The sequence below is a fragment of the Carassius carassius genome, chromosome 47 (assembly GCF_963082965.1).
Source record: "Carassius carassius chromosome 47, fCarCar2.1, whole genome shotgun sequence".
NCBI classification, from domain to species: Eukaryota; Metazoa; Chordata; class Actinopteri; order Cypriniformes; family Cyprinidae; genus Carassius; species Carassius carassius.
The window spans coordinates 16,036,672-16,051,650 of record NC_081801.1 but is presented as its reverse complement, the minus strand read 5'-3'; the positions used below and the strand labels follow the sequence as shown (position 1 = coordinate 16,051,650).

At 36.4% G+C, this 14,979-nt stretch overlaps 1 protein-coding gene across 3 annotated transcripts; it reads left to right on the top strand.

Annotated features, from left to right (window-relative positions):
• The first annotated feature begins 1,093 nt into the window (after positions 1-1,093).
• On the top strand, positions 1,094-14,876 carry phka1b (phosphorylase kinase, alpha 1b (muscle)). Of its 3 annotated transcripts, none has more exons than XM_059542437.1 (32): positions 1,094-1,253; positions 2,548-2,706; positions 2,977-3,024; positions 3,146-3,314; positions 3,442-3,524; positions 3,608-3,688; positions 3,819-3,917; positions 4,031-4,177; positions 4,682-4,735; positions 4,841-4,963; positions 5,047-5,142; positions 5,306-5,413; positions 6,291-6,369; positions 6,499-6,633; positions 7,431-7,540; positions 7,636-7,780; positions 7,862-7,940; positions 8,025-8,095; positions 8,952-9,113; positions 9,216-9,292; positions 9,843-9,988; positions 10,112-10,265; positions 10,350-10,429; positions 10,498-10,576; positions 10,654-10,783; positions 12,297-12,398; positions 12,481-12,596; positions 12,681-12,725; positions 12,809-12,970; positions 13,058-13,111; positions 13,192-13,392; positions 14,442-14,876. In XM_059542437.1, exons 1-32 carry the CDS (start codon positions 1,176-1,178, stop codon positions 14,613-14,615), a joined length of 3,546 nt encoding a protein of 1,181 aa, XP_059398420.1. In that variant the 5' UTR covers positions 1,094-1,175; the 3' UTR covers positions 14,616-14,876. The 3 variants fall into 3 exon arrangements, with proteins under 3 accessions (XP_059398420.1, XP_059398421.1, XP_059398422.1); XM_059542438.1 differs by having other exon boundaries at positions 14,446-14,621; XM_059542439.1 differs by lacking the exons at positions 1,094-1,253; positions 2,548-2,706; positions 2,977-3,024 and having other exon boundaries at positions 3,202-3,333.
• Positions 14,877-14,979: the final 103 nt, after the last annotated feature.

Sequence of the window (14,979 nt, the reverse complement as noted above, 5' to 3'; positions counted from 1 at the left end):
GGTATTGAGGCTAAAATGTATATTTTAGGATTTATATATGTATGAAATAATTATATTCATGTGATATTTGATATAAAGTACTGTATTAGATGAGGGCATATAGAAGGCCTCAGTAGTGTTAATTAAGATCTATACTAGGTAGAGGGCCAGTAAGTGATTGTGCACAGCTGCACATATCTTTCTCAGGATATTCTATGTTCTGAGAAACCCAGTTCTAATGGCAAAGGGCCCCATGTTAGTGAGAGGAGTATTTGCACAAGAATGTACTGTAACGACCTCCAAATGAACCCAGATTACATGTTCCTTTTCTGACACTAGAGCAAAGTTTAAGTTAATCAAATAAATCACTAACAATTCTAATTCTAATTATAATTCTTATTTGTGATCCGGTCTCCATTTATGAAATGTTCATACTCAAATATGCATTTTTTTGAAGCCTTAGCACAGTTTCTTTTTTTTAATTTACACTATTTATAAAATATTATATTATAAACAAAAATGTCCACAATAAAAAAAATATGATTTTACTGTGAACATAATGTATTATCACATATAGTTTGCTGATAATTAGTTTTTTACATGGCCAGTAGGTGTTAACAAGTGACTGTGTCTGTTTAATCATTAAATTGTTCAAACAAACACCAATTCAAACATCATTGTTGTGTATTGCACTGAGATGACCAATGGTGGATTCCACTAAGACTCCTCTCCGTCAAAAACAGACTGCATGTCAGTAGCATCTAAATAGTAGTTGCTCATTATAACTTGTTGTTTATTGAAGTATTGTATAGATATCAGACTCACAATCATGTTGTTGGCTAAATAGACTGATTCATTTTGTAAGTAACAAGCATATTAAATCGTTGGGACAATATACAGACATGGCATCAGTTTGCTCGCTGTGCTGCAGTATCTTGTTAATTTTAAAAATGTGTTCTATTTTACTTCATATGATTGATTTTGATGGAAACTGCACCTGCAAATACAACATAGGGTGCGCCTCAACAGCAGTTACATCGTCTGATGTAATAGAATACCACTGAACAACCTGTCCTTAAGGCTTTGACATTTGCCTGCCTCACATGTACGGTACTTGATACTTGCCCACCAGCAGCTAAGCCAAGTTCACACTGCTAGTGAGTTAGAACTATAGCAGCATTTACAAAACAAGCAAAATGAGAGGCCGCAGTAATTCCGGAGTGAAACTGGACAACTATGCCAGAATGTTGCAACAGACAATCCTCTGTCACCAGGTGAGCCTGAATGATCTCACTTTCACTGATTATAAGGGAACAGCCAGTAGAAAAATAAACATTACACACATATTCTTGCTGTGTTCACATCTATTGATTAATGGCAGAGTAACAGCCTTGTGAAAAAGAAGTAGGCGTACACTTTAGCATACTTTTAAGAATGCAAATAATACACTTAAAAATAATAACACACTTAAAGTTAAAACTGAATGTAATGTTTTCAGACATTTAATGACATATTTTTGCGATTAAATTAAAATGTAATTTGGTTATTAATATTAAACGGAATTAGTTGAATTTAAGACTGCTTTTTACATTTTAATATGTACGTTTATTATTATGATATCTTTGAAATGAGTGATTAAAGTGTACTGCTGAATATACTGACAAACATTTATGGCAAACTAAAATATACTTCAATGTAATTGTAATAAAGCTTGTACATTTAAAATATATTAACTTTAAATGTAATACTGAGTAACACACTACAGTGTGCTTCAGTATTTAGAAGTGTACTTCCTCAAAGCATGTCAAAAGATTATTAAAATCATACTTATAATTCAGTTTAAAGGGACAGTACACTATAACATTTGATCATTTACACACCCTCTTGTCATTCCAAACCTGTATTCTTCTATTTCCTCTATTGAACACATTAGAAGATATTTTGAAGGATGTTGATAACCAAACAGTTGATTTCCATTGTATTTTCGTCCATACAATGGAAGTCAATGGGAGCTGAAACAGTTTAGTAACCAGAATTCTTCAAAATATCTCCTTTTGTGTTCCACAGTAGAAACTCTTACAAGTGTGACAATGAGGATCACAGTATTTTCATATTTGGGGGGGCTGTATTTTTAACGTGTTAAAAAAGTCATGAAAGAGTACTTCTTCCTTGTATTTCAGTAATAATCAGTTAACTGCAAGTACATTGAAAAAATATTTTTAAGATTTGAAGTACACTACAAGTGAACATTTAATACAATTAAACACACCTCTTTTTCACAAGGGAGTTTATAGTTTGACTTTGGTTATTGACCATTTGAGAATATTTTATGGAATTAATTATTTGAGGCATTTTATCATGCATTATTTAATGCAACAAGGTTGTGTTAATGTACAATTACGAATTAAAAAGTTATTTTAAAAATTGTAATTTAGGTAAAAATTTAATTTCAAAGTGTCATATGCTTTAAATGTCACAGGCCAGGCCATTGGTGTCACTTTAAATGGTCACATATACTAAATATAGTTGATTTATATGGTATATATGTTTCCTTATGATATTTTGCAGGATCCGGTGACAGGGTTGCTCCCAGGAGATGAGACGTTACTTCATGCCTGGGTAAGAGACAATGTGTACAGCATCCTGTCTGTGTGGGCTCTGAGTCTGGCCTACAGGAAGAATGCAGACAGAGATGAAGACAAAGCCAAAGCCTATGAACTGGAGCAGGTTGGTTCATGTATGTAGTGAGATGAGCTGCAAACAAAACCATGCAATTTTGTCAAAGGGCATCAAAGGCCATGTCTGACCATGTCCCAGACATTTCATATTTTCTGCTCATTAGTGTTTGTGTCTGGGAGACCATGGAAAATGTCAGAGGGCAAATCATTTGACTCGTGTTTCTTTCATGGTCACAGCAGATGTAGAGGATAAGGTCACGGCCAAGGCTCACTGCTCTCTTTCTCTCTCTCTTGTTCTCTGTCTCTTCTCATCCTGTAGAGTGTGGTCAAACTCATGCGAGGACTACTGCGGTGTATGATGAGACAGGTAGGGATAAACAGCATACCATATGTTCAGGGAGGATGCTGCATATGAACCAGCCTTGTCAGAGAAACAAAAACTTTCTGTATAATAACTAAGCCTGTGTTTATTTTTATTTATTATACAGCTTGATAAGGTGGAGAAGTTCAAGTACAGCAAAAACACCAAAGATTGCCTTCATGCGAAGTACCATACAGGAACTTGTGCGACTGTAGTTGGTGATCAGGAGTGGGGACATCTACAGGTGGACGCTACCTCCATCTTCCTGCTCTTTCTGGCCCAAATGACAGCATCAGGTTGAATTTAACTTTTAAAGTAAAGTAACACTAGTGTTTGCAGCATGCAGCACAATGCATTGTGACATGGAATCAGAGTGCATTAATTTAATAAAGTGTCTTTAAACCATGTTCTTGTGTGGAACAGGGCTGAAAATTGTTTACACACGTGATGAGGTCGATGTTGTCCAGAATCTGATCTTTTACATTGAATCTGCGTACAAAGTGGCGGTAAGCACCAAAATCCTGTTCGGACACAGAAAGACTTTTGACACATGTTTGCCATGAATATTAAGACTCTAAATGATTCACAGGATTTTGGAATGTGGGAACGAGGAGACAAGACCAACACAGGGATCCCTGAGATAAATGCCAGCTCTATTGGAATGGCAAAGGTAAAATATTTACATTTTTAGTGATAAATTGCACAGTCATTTAAGAATTGGTATCACATGTCAAAGTGTCACATAATTGATCTCCATGGGATATAATAACATGACCTCTTGTTAATGCATGTTTATTCAGGCTGCTCTGGAGGCCTTGGATGGACTGAACCTTTTTGGTGCCAAGGGCGGCCCAGAGTCCGTCGTACACTCTTTAGCTGATGACATTCAGCACTGCCAAGTAATAAACTAATTTATGATGTCACACATAGGAAGACAGCATCCATATTGTGAGGTCTTCATGCCTCCTGAAAGTAACTAAATGTTTTTCTCTTTCTGAAACCTTTACAATAGTCTATTCTCAGCTCCATGCTGCCAAGGGCATCAACATCCAAAGAAGTGGACGCTGGGGTTCTTTCCATCATCTCTTATCCAGCATTTGCAGTTGAGGACATTAACATAGTTAATATCACCAAAGAAGAAATCATTTCAAAACTTCAGGTGAATACCAGTGTCTTCAGATATGGGTATTGGTAAATCTTTTTTTTATCAGATTTTACTCTTGACAGAGTCTTGAAGTCTGTGTGTAGCATTTTAACATATTTCTTGTGTTTTGTCTCATGAATGTCTTCATGACAGCAATTTCCATGAGCTATACATTTGTCATAAGATACATGAAGTGAAGCTGAACTACTAAAATAATTTAAGAAATCTTTTTTTTTTCTTTCTAAATAGGTATAAAAATCGCATATCTTCAAGACTAAATTGAACTTCAGACTTGACATTTGAAATTGAGTTAATACATATACACAGTAATAAAATGTAATTAAATATATGTATAAAAAATGTAGTCAGATTCATTAAATTTTTAAGTATTATTTATCATACTTTTTTTTTTATAAATGATATGAATTAAATAAAAACATGCAAACTGTGCTTTTATTTTTTTAAGTCTGACAAACACCTTATTTTACTGTGTTTATTTACCCCTGTACTTTCTCACAGGGCAGATATGGATGCTGTCGCTTTCTTAGAGATGGAAATAAAACTCCCCGAGAGGTAAAACCTAGCTTGAACAATTTATCAGGAAATATGTCATAGATGTGTGGTTGTCTTTTGTATGGATGTTCGGAGCTTATTCTCACTCAGTCATTCTTTTCTAAGGACCCTGATCGATTGTACTACGAGTCATCAGAGCTGAAGCTCTTTGAGAACATAGAGTGTGAATGGCCACTGTTCTGGACATACCTCATCCTGGATGGCGTTTTTATCAACAGTCCAGAACAGGTACAGACAATTCACTTATATTGACAAAAAATAACCAACTATTCCTTAGAAAACAATGCCTTGCTTGTTCCTCTCTTTTTCAGGTTCAGGAGTACAGAGAGTCTTTAGACAGCATTCTCATCAGAGGAAAGAATGGATTACGATTGGTCCCTGAGCTTTACAGTGTTCCTCCAGATAAGGTACAACCTGGACACACTTAGTTACTTTGCTCTCAACACTAAAGCACTGGATTTTGTACTGTTATGATGAAACACCTAAATCCAGACTCCTGGTCGAGTGATTCTATGTGGGTTATTCCCAAAGAAAAATGGACTTTCATCCTCTATGTGTCATTTCAACTAGGTTGAAGAAGAGTATGTTAACCCTCACACCGTAGAGAGAGTGCCAGGAGGCAAGTGTCCACTGAAATGGGGCCAGTCGCTGTACATATTGGGTAACCTGCTGTCAGAGGTACGATAAATTCCACAAAAATCGGCTGATATGGTAATGCTGTACTGTAGTTGTATCTGTTTCCGGAGGCCACACACACATTATATATCCCTTATGAAACACATAATTCCACTCATTCACCCTGTTCATCTCATTAGTACAATTCAATGCAATTATTCAAATCAGGGAATGCCCTGCAACAAAACCATATATACTGTACAATGAAAAATGTGGTAACATCTAAATTGATTGATTTTATTCAAATAAAAAATGTTGCTGAATCAACCTAGATATATTAGGTTATGTCAACAAAATTATATTTAAGGGTAAGGTCAGGTAGAAATAACTCTTTAACATAACAATTGCGAATGACATTTTTTGCATTTATTATATATATATATATATATATATATATATATATATATATATATATATATATATATATATATATATATATATACAAATTTTTCATGATTTTTTTACATTTCTGTTTCAAATAAATTATGTTTTGAACTTTCTGTTTTAACAAAGAACCCTAGAAAATCACATATCATGCAGCATAACTATTTGAACAATTTGAAAATAGAAAATTGTTATTTTAAATTTTTTCCACACAATTTTTACTGTATTTTTGATTAAATAAATTCCGTTGATTCTTACTCAAAACCACTCATTTATGGGTAAAATAGAGCTTTTGAAGGTACTATGGCACTATTATTGTTTTTTTCTTTTGGGGTGGGGGGTGCTGGTAGGCGGATTTGACTGTTTAGTAAATAAATAACTACAAATGAACACTACACTGACACTTTGCGGCTATGAAACTGAGACAAACATATCATGGTCAGCTAAAGAACGTGTTCCTGTATATGTAAAATAATATTCAATTTTTATTTTATAGGGATTTTTAGCAACTGGTGAAATCGATCCTCTCAATAGACGCCTCTCTACTGTCCCCAAGCCTGATGTTGTGGTTCAAGGTAAGACCTATGTTTGACAGTAGCTAAGTCTGGCTTAATCAATTTAGAAATCTGTTTGATGTTGCATATTACATAAGTATTCTATCTGACCATATTTACAATGGCTGTTTTCCATTTTTGTGCTTTCAGTGTCTATCCTGGCAGAAAGCGACGAGATTAAACAGCTCCTACAGAGCCATGGCATTGACTCAGAAACCCTGGAGGACGTTCACCCAATCCGAGTTCAGCCCTCCAGAGTCCTCAGTCACATCTATGCCAGACTAGGTGAGCTCAGGGCAGAATTCAAGGGGAGAAGTCAAGTCACCATAATTTATATAACACTTTATAAAATGAAGATTGTTTCAAAGCAGCTTCACAGAAATAAACCGAAAAAAATAATGATGCAAACGTCTTCAGATATGACACACATTCTGCTTTAAAAAAGACAGTAGTGTCATTATTCAGTTCAAGTGAGTTATTCTCAAGCGAGAACTGTATCAATTATTAAACAAGTTCAATTCAGCTATAAGCAGTTCTACAGAAGGCAACGGAGTCGTTATTCAGCTTGAGTCTGTTTAGTTTTGATTTAGTTTGGTTCAATAACAGTTTTGATATTGCAAAACTCATCAGTTTTGAAATGATGTTGTTTCAGCTATAAAGCAGCTCAACAGAAGACAAGTGTCATCATCAATTCAAGTTTTGTTCATATCCAGTAGCAACAGTGCAGTCAAGCGTATAATATTGCTGAATATTAAGTGCCTTAAGAAAAAAATATTTGCATTAATCTCTTTCGAAATTTTTGTGGCAGATGAAGTTTTTAGCACTTTTTTGAAAGTAAATAGTAACTACAGTAAGATTTTCATTAGACTTGGATTATAGGGCATAACTGTTATTGCTTTTTCACAATGAACATAATTTTTTAATTATTTCTTCTTTTAAGTGATGGATATACAAAAGACTGACAGAGACTCAAGGATTTTACTATATATATATATATATATATATATATATATATATATATATATATATATATATATATATATATATATATATATATATATTTTTTTTTTTTTTTTTTTCAGGGCGTAACCAAAGGCTGGGATTGACTGGACGGCCGTACCGGCGAATTGGTGTGCTGGGAACATCCAAATTCTACATTATTCGCAACACTATATTTACCTTCACACCTCAAGTACGTCAGTGTATGATTTTAAATTTGCTGTTAGAATCTATTTGAATATTCAATATCCTCTCAGTAGCTGGTTTTGGTCCTAATCAAATGTTTAGTTTGTAGACCATCATGAGTTCTATCTGGCCCTGGACAATCACATGATTGTGGAAATGCTCCGCATTGACATCTCCTACCTCTGCTCTCGCTGGAGGATGACCGGCCGACCCACTGTAACTTTCCCAATTTTACACGACATGCTCAGTGAGTGTCCTCATCACCATATGCACACAGCATCTTTCTCATTCTGAAAGCTGAGATTCATTTAGTTTTTGTCCTTTGTAGCCGATGATCACAAGCACATTGATCCTGCTGTTTTGGCAACCCTGAAAAAACTACAGGACGGTTACTTTGGAGGAGCAAGGTAACGTATTTAAAGCGGTCAGCACATTCAATATTTGTGACATACCTAAGGCAGCCCAAAATCAAATCAGTTTTACATTTCAAGGGTTAAGACTGGGAAACTTTCTGCTTTTCTTGACACCTCCTGTTGTGCCCATCTTACATTTATGGATTGTGGTGAGTGAGCCACCAGTTAGCAGCACGTATTATGAGATTTTCTCTTGAAAAAACAAAAAACATAAAAGGATAGTTCATCCTAAAATAAAAAATAAATTACTTTCTTCTGTGGAGCACAGAAGAGGATGTTTTCAAAAATACAATTAAATTCAATTGGGTCCATTGTTGCTACTGACTTTCAGTATATGAAAAAGTAGCTTCTTTTGTGTTCCACATACAGAGAATGTAATTAAGAGTCAGAACAGCATGATGGTGGGTAAATGATGACTGAATTTCAATTTTGGGTGAACTGTTAAAAGGAAGTACACTTAATTATATTGAATGTGCACTTGTAGTGTTCATCAAATCCTGAAAAAAATTTTTTTTTAAACTGTTTATTTTTACTCAGTCAATTCCATTAACTTTGAAGATGTTGCTTTTTCTTTCTACTTTGCATGTGCCTTGCCTGTGTTAATGGATCCCACTTCGTTGAAGAGTCTCATTCATAAAGAACCTCTGAAACATTGATAAAATCCAGTAGTCTGATAAAGACTTTAATTTAAAAGATTTTTAGTTTGGATGGTTAAGTCAGTTGCCAGGGTGTTTGTTGGCTGTTAACTTGCAGTTTTGGCTTTTTCTGCATGACATTTTATGTTGAAATATGTGGTCTGCAGTTGACAGTCACTCTGTCGGACAGTTTGCTTAGTTGCATGGGCGGATGGATGCTTGAGAAGCAGTTTTGTGATGGAGCAGCAACTGCTGTGTCAGTTTTATATATTGACACATGTGGTGAAATATTCAATTACTTCACAAAAAGCGCGCTCAGTCCTCTGAGGTTTTTATTTAATTGTTTGTGTGTGTGTGTGTGTGTGTGCAGAGGTGGATGACCTGGCTGTGTATCTGGACCAGCTACTGGCAGTTCCTCAGCAGAGTCCCATAAGTGCCACTAAAGGAGGCCTAAACCGCTTCAGGGCAGCAGTCAAAAAGACTCAGGAGATGGTGTCTCTGGTGCACAAGGCCAGAGAGCTCAATATACTCAGTATGTTTTTAAAAAGACAGTCAGTCATTTTGACATTGTTCAGAGAACAGGCGTCTTTTCAAATGCTCAGAAATAATTCATTTTATTCTGACCTCCTTGCAGATGTGCATATGTACCTTCCAACAAAACTTTTTCAGTCTCCGGCACCAAACCTTAATTTGCTGGATTGCAAAGAAAAGGTAGATAACACTAAATTACAGGCTTGCACTGTGAACATTTAAGCAATAATTTGAATAATCATCTGGCTGTCTCTGCTTTCAAAATGGTCAGAATCCATAAATAAAATCCTATTCATTTCTACACAGAGAAACCAAGACAGATCTACAGTGATAGAAATGTATATAAACGTTTAAAAATATATTAACACTTCTTTTAAACTGTAATGATATTTCACTGTATTTTTGATGAAATGAATGCAGCCTGGGTGAGCATAAGAGACTTAATTCAAAAACATGTACCATTTGATGCCATCCTCAAAGCTGCCAAGGATTCAGGTGGACAGTTATGTACCTTTGCCTTTTTTCATATCATAGAACACTGTTTTACTTCAAAACACTGTTTGTAATAGTTGTCATTCATTTCAGAGAGATCTTTTTATTGAATGTTTCCTGGAGATTCTGTATCTGGAGAAAATTAATGGGAAAATTGCTTTCTGGGATTGTTCAAAATGGCTCTATTGCAGGTGTCCACATCTCACAAAGAGCTGTAATGACTTTTTCTTCTGCAAAGGCATCTGAGACACAGGCCCCTCAACCTACAAACCTGCCCAGAGATGTCAATGGCGGGATTGACTACCCAGCTTTAGTGCAGATGCTGAAACAAAGTCAAAACTTGCAGGATCAGGCTGATATTCTCTATATCCTGTTCAAAGACAAGTCAGTAATGCCGAAACCATTTAATGAGTTTTGTTAGATCTGTGTCCTTGAAAAGAGCTGTACTGTGACTGTGGAGGATGAGGATTGTTTTTTAAATGGAATGATGTTGGGATTTTTTATAAGGGGAATGGATTGGGACACCAAGCTGCACGGGAAAGGTTGGACGGTAAGACAACTACTGAGTGATTTGTATGAAAGGGCAGGAAACCTAAAACACTGGGGCCTCATCCGGATGATCTGTGGGATGCTACGCAAGAAAGTAGAAGAGCTGGATGCTGTGAGTAGCTGATTTTCTGTATCTGCATGTAACAAATTAAATTTTCTCTTAATGTGGTTATTAGAGATTTTTTACCATTAACAGGCCTGCTCAGATTTGCTTATTCATCAGAAACATCTAACAGTTGGCCTTCCTCCTGAACCAAGAGAGAAAACTATTTCAGCGTGAGTACAGATACATTTGTTCACATTTAGGTTTACCTCTTCATAGTGCAATCTTTGTCTCTGTATAGCCCTATGCCCCCAGATAAGCTGGCAAGGCTGATCGAGGAAGCTAGTGAGAACAACCTCACCATCGCTGTTCTCACTCAGGTTAGAGATGCAGGTCAGATCCACACCTCAACCTTGTGCATTTGAATTCCACTGACACTCTTGTATGCTCCTGGCAGGAGATAATGGTGTTTCTGGCTATGAGTATTCGTACCCAGCCAAAAATCTTCAGTGAAATGTTTCGCCTCCGAATTGGTCTCATACTTCAGGTCATGGTCACAGAGCTTGCTCAGTCCCTCGACTGTTCAGGTATCTCAGTTGCCGTTTCATTAAACTCCTTTATTAAATGCTTAACTTTTGCAGTAAACTATTTTGTTCATTCTGTTTTATTAGGACTGTAAGTTATTACAGTTAACTTCAAAAATACTGTAATTAAAATAAGCCAGTGATCAGCTCAAAAATAGTCATTGATATGAAAAAAACAACAACATTGACTTCTAAAGTCACTTTGTTCAATGATTTATTCATCTGCTGTAACATTATCTTTGAATTATCTTCATTTGAGGGATTTCTCATCAAATATTGATATACACTACCTTTCAGAATCTTGGGGTTGGTAGGATTTTTTTTTTATGTTTTTGAAAGAAGCTTCTTGATCAAAAATACAGTAAAAAATTTTAATATTGTGAGAAATGATACATTAATAAAATGTAATATATTCCTGAGATAGCAAAGCTGAATTTTCAGTATCCATTACTCCAGTCTTCAGTTTTACAGTTTTTCATAAATCACTCTTAAAGGGATAGTTCATCCAAAAATGAAAATTAGATGTTTATCTGCTTACCCCCAGGGCATCCAAGATGTAAGTGACTTTGTTTCTTCGGTAGAACACAAATTATGATTTTTAGCTCCAGTCGTTGCAGTCTCTCAGTCTCTATGAGTAAAAAAAAACATGTACAGACAAATCCATATTAAACCCTGCAGCTCGTGACGATACATTGATGTGTAAAGACACAAAACTGTGTCTGTGCAAGAAACTGAACAGTATTTATATATATATTTTTTACCTCTGATTCACGCAATGTCCGAACTGTTGGAACTCTTGTGAACGCGCTTCACAGCAGCAAGCATGTAAGGCATTCTTCTTATTCTTCTTGCATTATGCCGGATCGCAGACTTATAAGTGTGTTGCTGCCACCTATCTCTCAAATGGACCGTTGACACTCTATCTACAATCTCAATTATGAGCAGGGTTTAATAGGGATTTGTCTCTGCAGGTTTTTTTACTCTCATAGATTCTGTTACCATTTGCCATGCATTGTACGACTGAGAAACTGCAACGACTGGAGTTAAAAATCATAATTTGTGTTCTACTGAAGAAACAAAGTCACCTACATCTTGGATGCCCTGGGGGTAAGCAGATAAACATCAAATTGTAATTTTTGGGTGAACTATCCCTTTAATATGCTGATTTGGTGCATTTCTTATTACCAATGTTGAAAACAGTTGTGCTGCTTAATATTTTTGTGGAAACTATGATCTTTTTCTTTTTTCTGTTGTAACATAAATGTCACTTTTGATTAATGATTGATTAATGATTAATTAATGATTATAATGATGATTATGATTAATGTAATGCAACCATTATTTTCTGATCTCAAAACTTTGAACAGTGTTGTATATAAGATTGGAATAACATAATTGAATCAATTCATTTTTTTAATCAATTGACAAGCCTAGTTGATATTATTTTAGTACTCTGGTTGAGAGCACACAAGATATCATATCATGTCATATCATATCAGTCTTTTTTGTTTTTTAGGTGAGGAGGCTACAGAGAGTTTGATGAACATGAGCCCATCTGAGATGAAGAACCTGCTGGTTCACATTCTCAGTGGCAAAGAGTTTGGGGTTCAGAAAAGTGGTAAATATATTAATCCATTGCCATCATACTCGCCCATGAAGTCTGTGTATTTGCATATTTATGAGTTTTATTTTTGGGCCAGTGCACTCATCAGGAAATGTGGTCAGCCCTGATGTCAATATCCAAGACAAGAGCAAATCCAGCTCCACCAGACCCGAAGTGAAAGTTGCAAGTAAACAGGGTGGTGATATCAAACTGGTGAGAAAAGACTTGGGTTTAGGACAGTTATGTTTCAGTATAATGGCAGTAGATAAAGACCACGTCCTTTTCTGTGTCCTTAAGGCTGTGTCAGTTCATTCGCTGCATATTGGAAATATTGAATCAGGGGTAAGTGGACCAGAAGCAAACAAACTTCTTTTCCAAGCTTGAGCTTTTTCCTTTTAGGTGTAATTAATCTGATTGTTTTCCAGAGATACAGACTTCCATCCATTGAGTCATTTCAAGGATCATTAGGAGCCACGTTGGTGCATGACAGCAGACATGGCCAGTGGCTTCGGCGCAGACGTCTTGATGGAGCTCTCAACAGAGTCCCTTTTGGTTTCTATCAAAACGTCTGGAAGATTCTGCAGAAGGTGTGTGGGACACTTTACATGGAGTGCCGAAGCTGGGTTATTCATTGAGGTTTTGCTTTAAAATAACTTCCCTTTCTTGTAATTAAGTGTCACGGGCTGTCCATTGAGGGCTTTGTGCTTCCATCCTCAACCACACGAGAGGTAAACAATCTTAAGAGATAAAATTAAGTGACATTTAGTTTTAATTTCACAAAATTATATTAAAAAGGTGCCATTTTTAGATGACTCCCGGTGAAATCAAGTTTGCAGTGCATGTGGAAACAGTCCTGAACCGCATATCTCAACCTGAATACCGGCAGTTGTTGGTGGAGGCCATCCTGGTCCTGACCATGTTGGCAGAGTTGGACATCCAGAGTTTGGGTGGGGTCATTGAGGTGGAGAGGATTGTACAAATGGCCAGTAACATGTTCTACAATGATCAGGTTATCATGAGGAGATTCATGGGTCCTTTATACACCTTATTTTGCAATGCAAATGTAAGCTTCTTTCTGCGAATGTGCCATTATAGGTAAATAAACAGAAAAATAACAAGGTGCAGTAAATCGCAAAGCTTTTTGTGCTACTAAACAGTGTGTTTATGATTATGATAATTATGTAATATAATATGATAACAATACCAGTGTGTAATATCACGCAGCATAACGGAATGTCTTTGTGTAGCAAAAATAACTGAAAGCATTTCAGACAGTACAGACGAAAAGTTTGGACACACCTTCTCATTCAAAGAGTTTTCTTTATTTTCATGACTATGAAAATTGTAGATTCACACTGAAGGCATCAAAACTATGAATTAACACATGTGGAATTATATACATACTATGTCATATTCTAGGTTCTTCAAAGTAGCCACCTTTTGCTTTGATTACTGCTTTGCGCACTCTGGGCATTCTCTTGATGAGCTTCAAGAGGTAGTCACCTGAAATGGTCTTCCAACAGTCTTGAAGGAGTTCCCCGAGAGATGCTTAGCACTTGTTGGCCCTTTTGCCTTCTGTTTGCGGTCCAGCTCACCCCTAAACCATCTCGATTGGGTTCAGGTCCGGTGACTGTGGAGGCGAGGTCATCTGGCGCAGCACCCCATCACTCTCCTTCTTGGTCAAATAGCCCTTGATGCCTTCAGTGTGACTCTACGATTTTCATAGTCATGAAAATAAAGAAAACTCTTTGAATGAGAAGGTGTGTCCAAACTTTTGGTCTGTACTGTATATATATATATTTTTGAGAAGAGTAGCCTGTTATTAGCAATTGAAGCTACTACTGTATATGCTCCAAAATATTTATTTAAAATATCTTACATTCAGAGAAAATGTAATATTTTTTACTCATTCTGCGCTATATAGATTTTTGTCCACTAAAATACTCCCTAGCCTAGACTAAGAACATTCCTCCCACATGCAACTGACTAGCAGTGGCAAAGGAAACTGCACTGGTCAAGAAATTCATTAGCACTAATGACTGAATTCTGTTTGTGCAGAAAGAACTGGGAGCTGATGAGAGTCTTCTTGAGAAGGATCACATGACTGGCATCTGCAGGCTGATGTACGACAGCTCCCCCAGTGGCCGTTTTGGCAGCATGACCTACCTCTCCAAAGCAGTGGCTAGTTATGTTGAAGACTTTCTTCCCAGTGGAGCTTGTGCCTTTCAGTGAAGCTCCAAACGATCACATTGAACTATCATACTATCACAGTGTCATTTTAAATGTAGATAGTGATATATTAATGATCTTAGATATTTGCATGAAAAAGTAAAGGCAAGTTAAATGTGAAGTGTGTTACTTTTGCTCCATTAACTTCACCAAATATGCCTTTGGCCAGAGTCCTGTCCCAAAACATGCAAACTGCTTAGCATTAGCAAATTAGCCAAAAAGCATCTTACTCCATTGCTGGCTGTTCAAAGGTAGCTGTGTACTTGTCACGATCTCTTGCTGAAGTTACTTTGAACTCCACCAGAGGACACTCCACCTCTGACTTTTACATTTCCCTACATTTCCCATAATCCTTTGCTGGACTCAT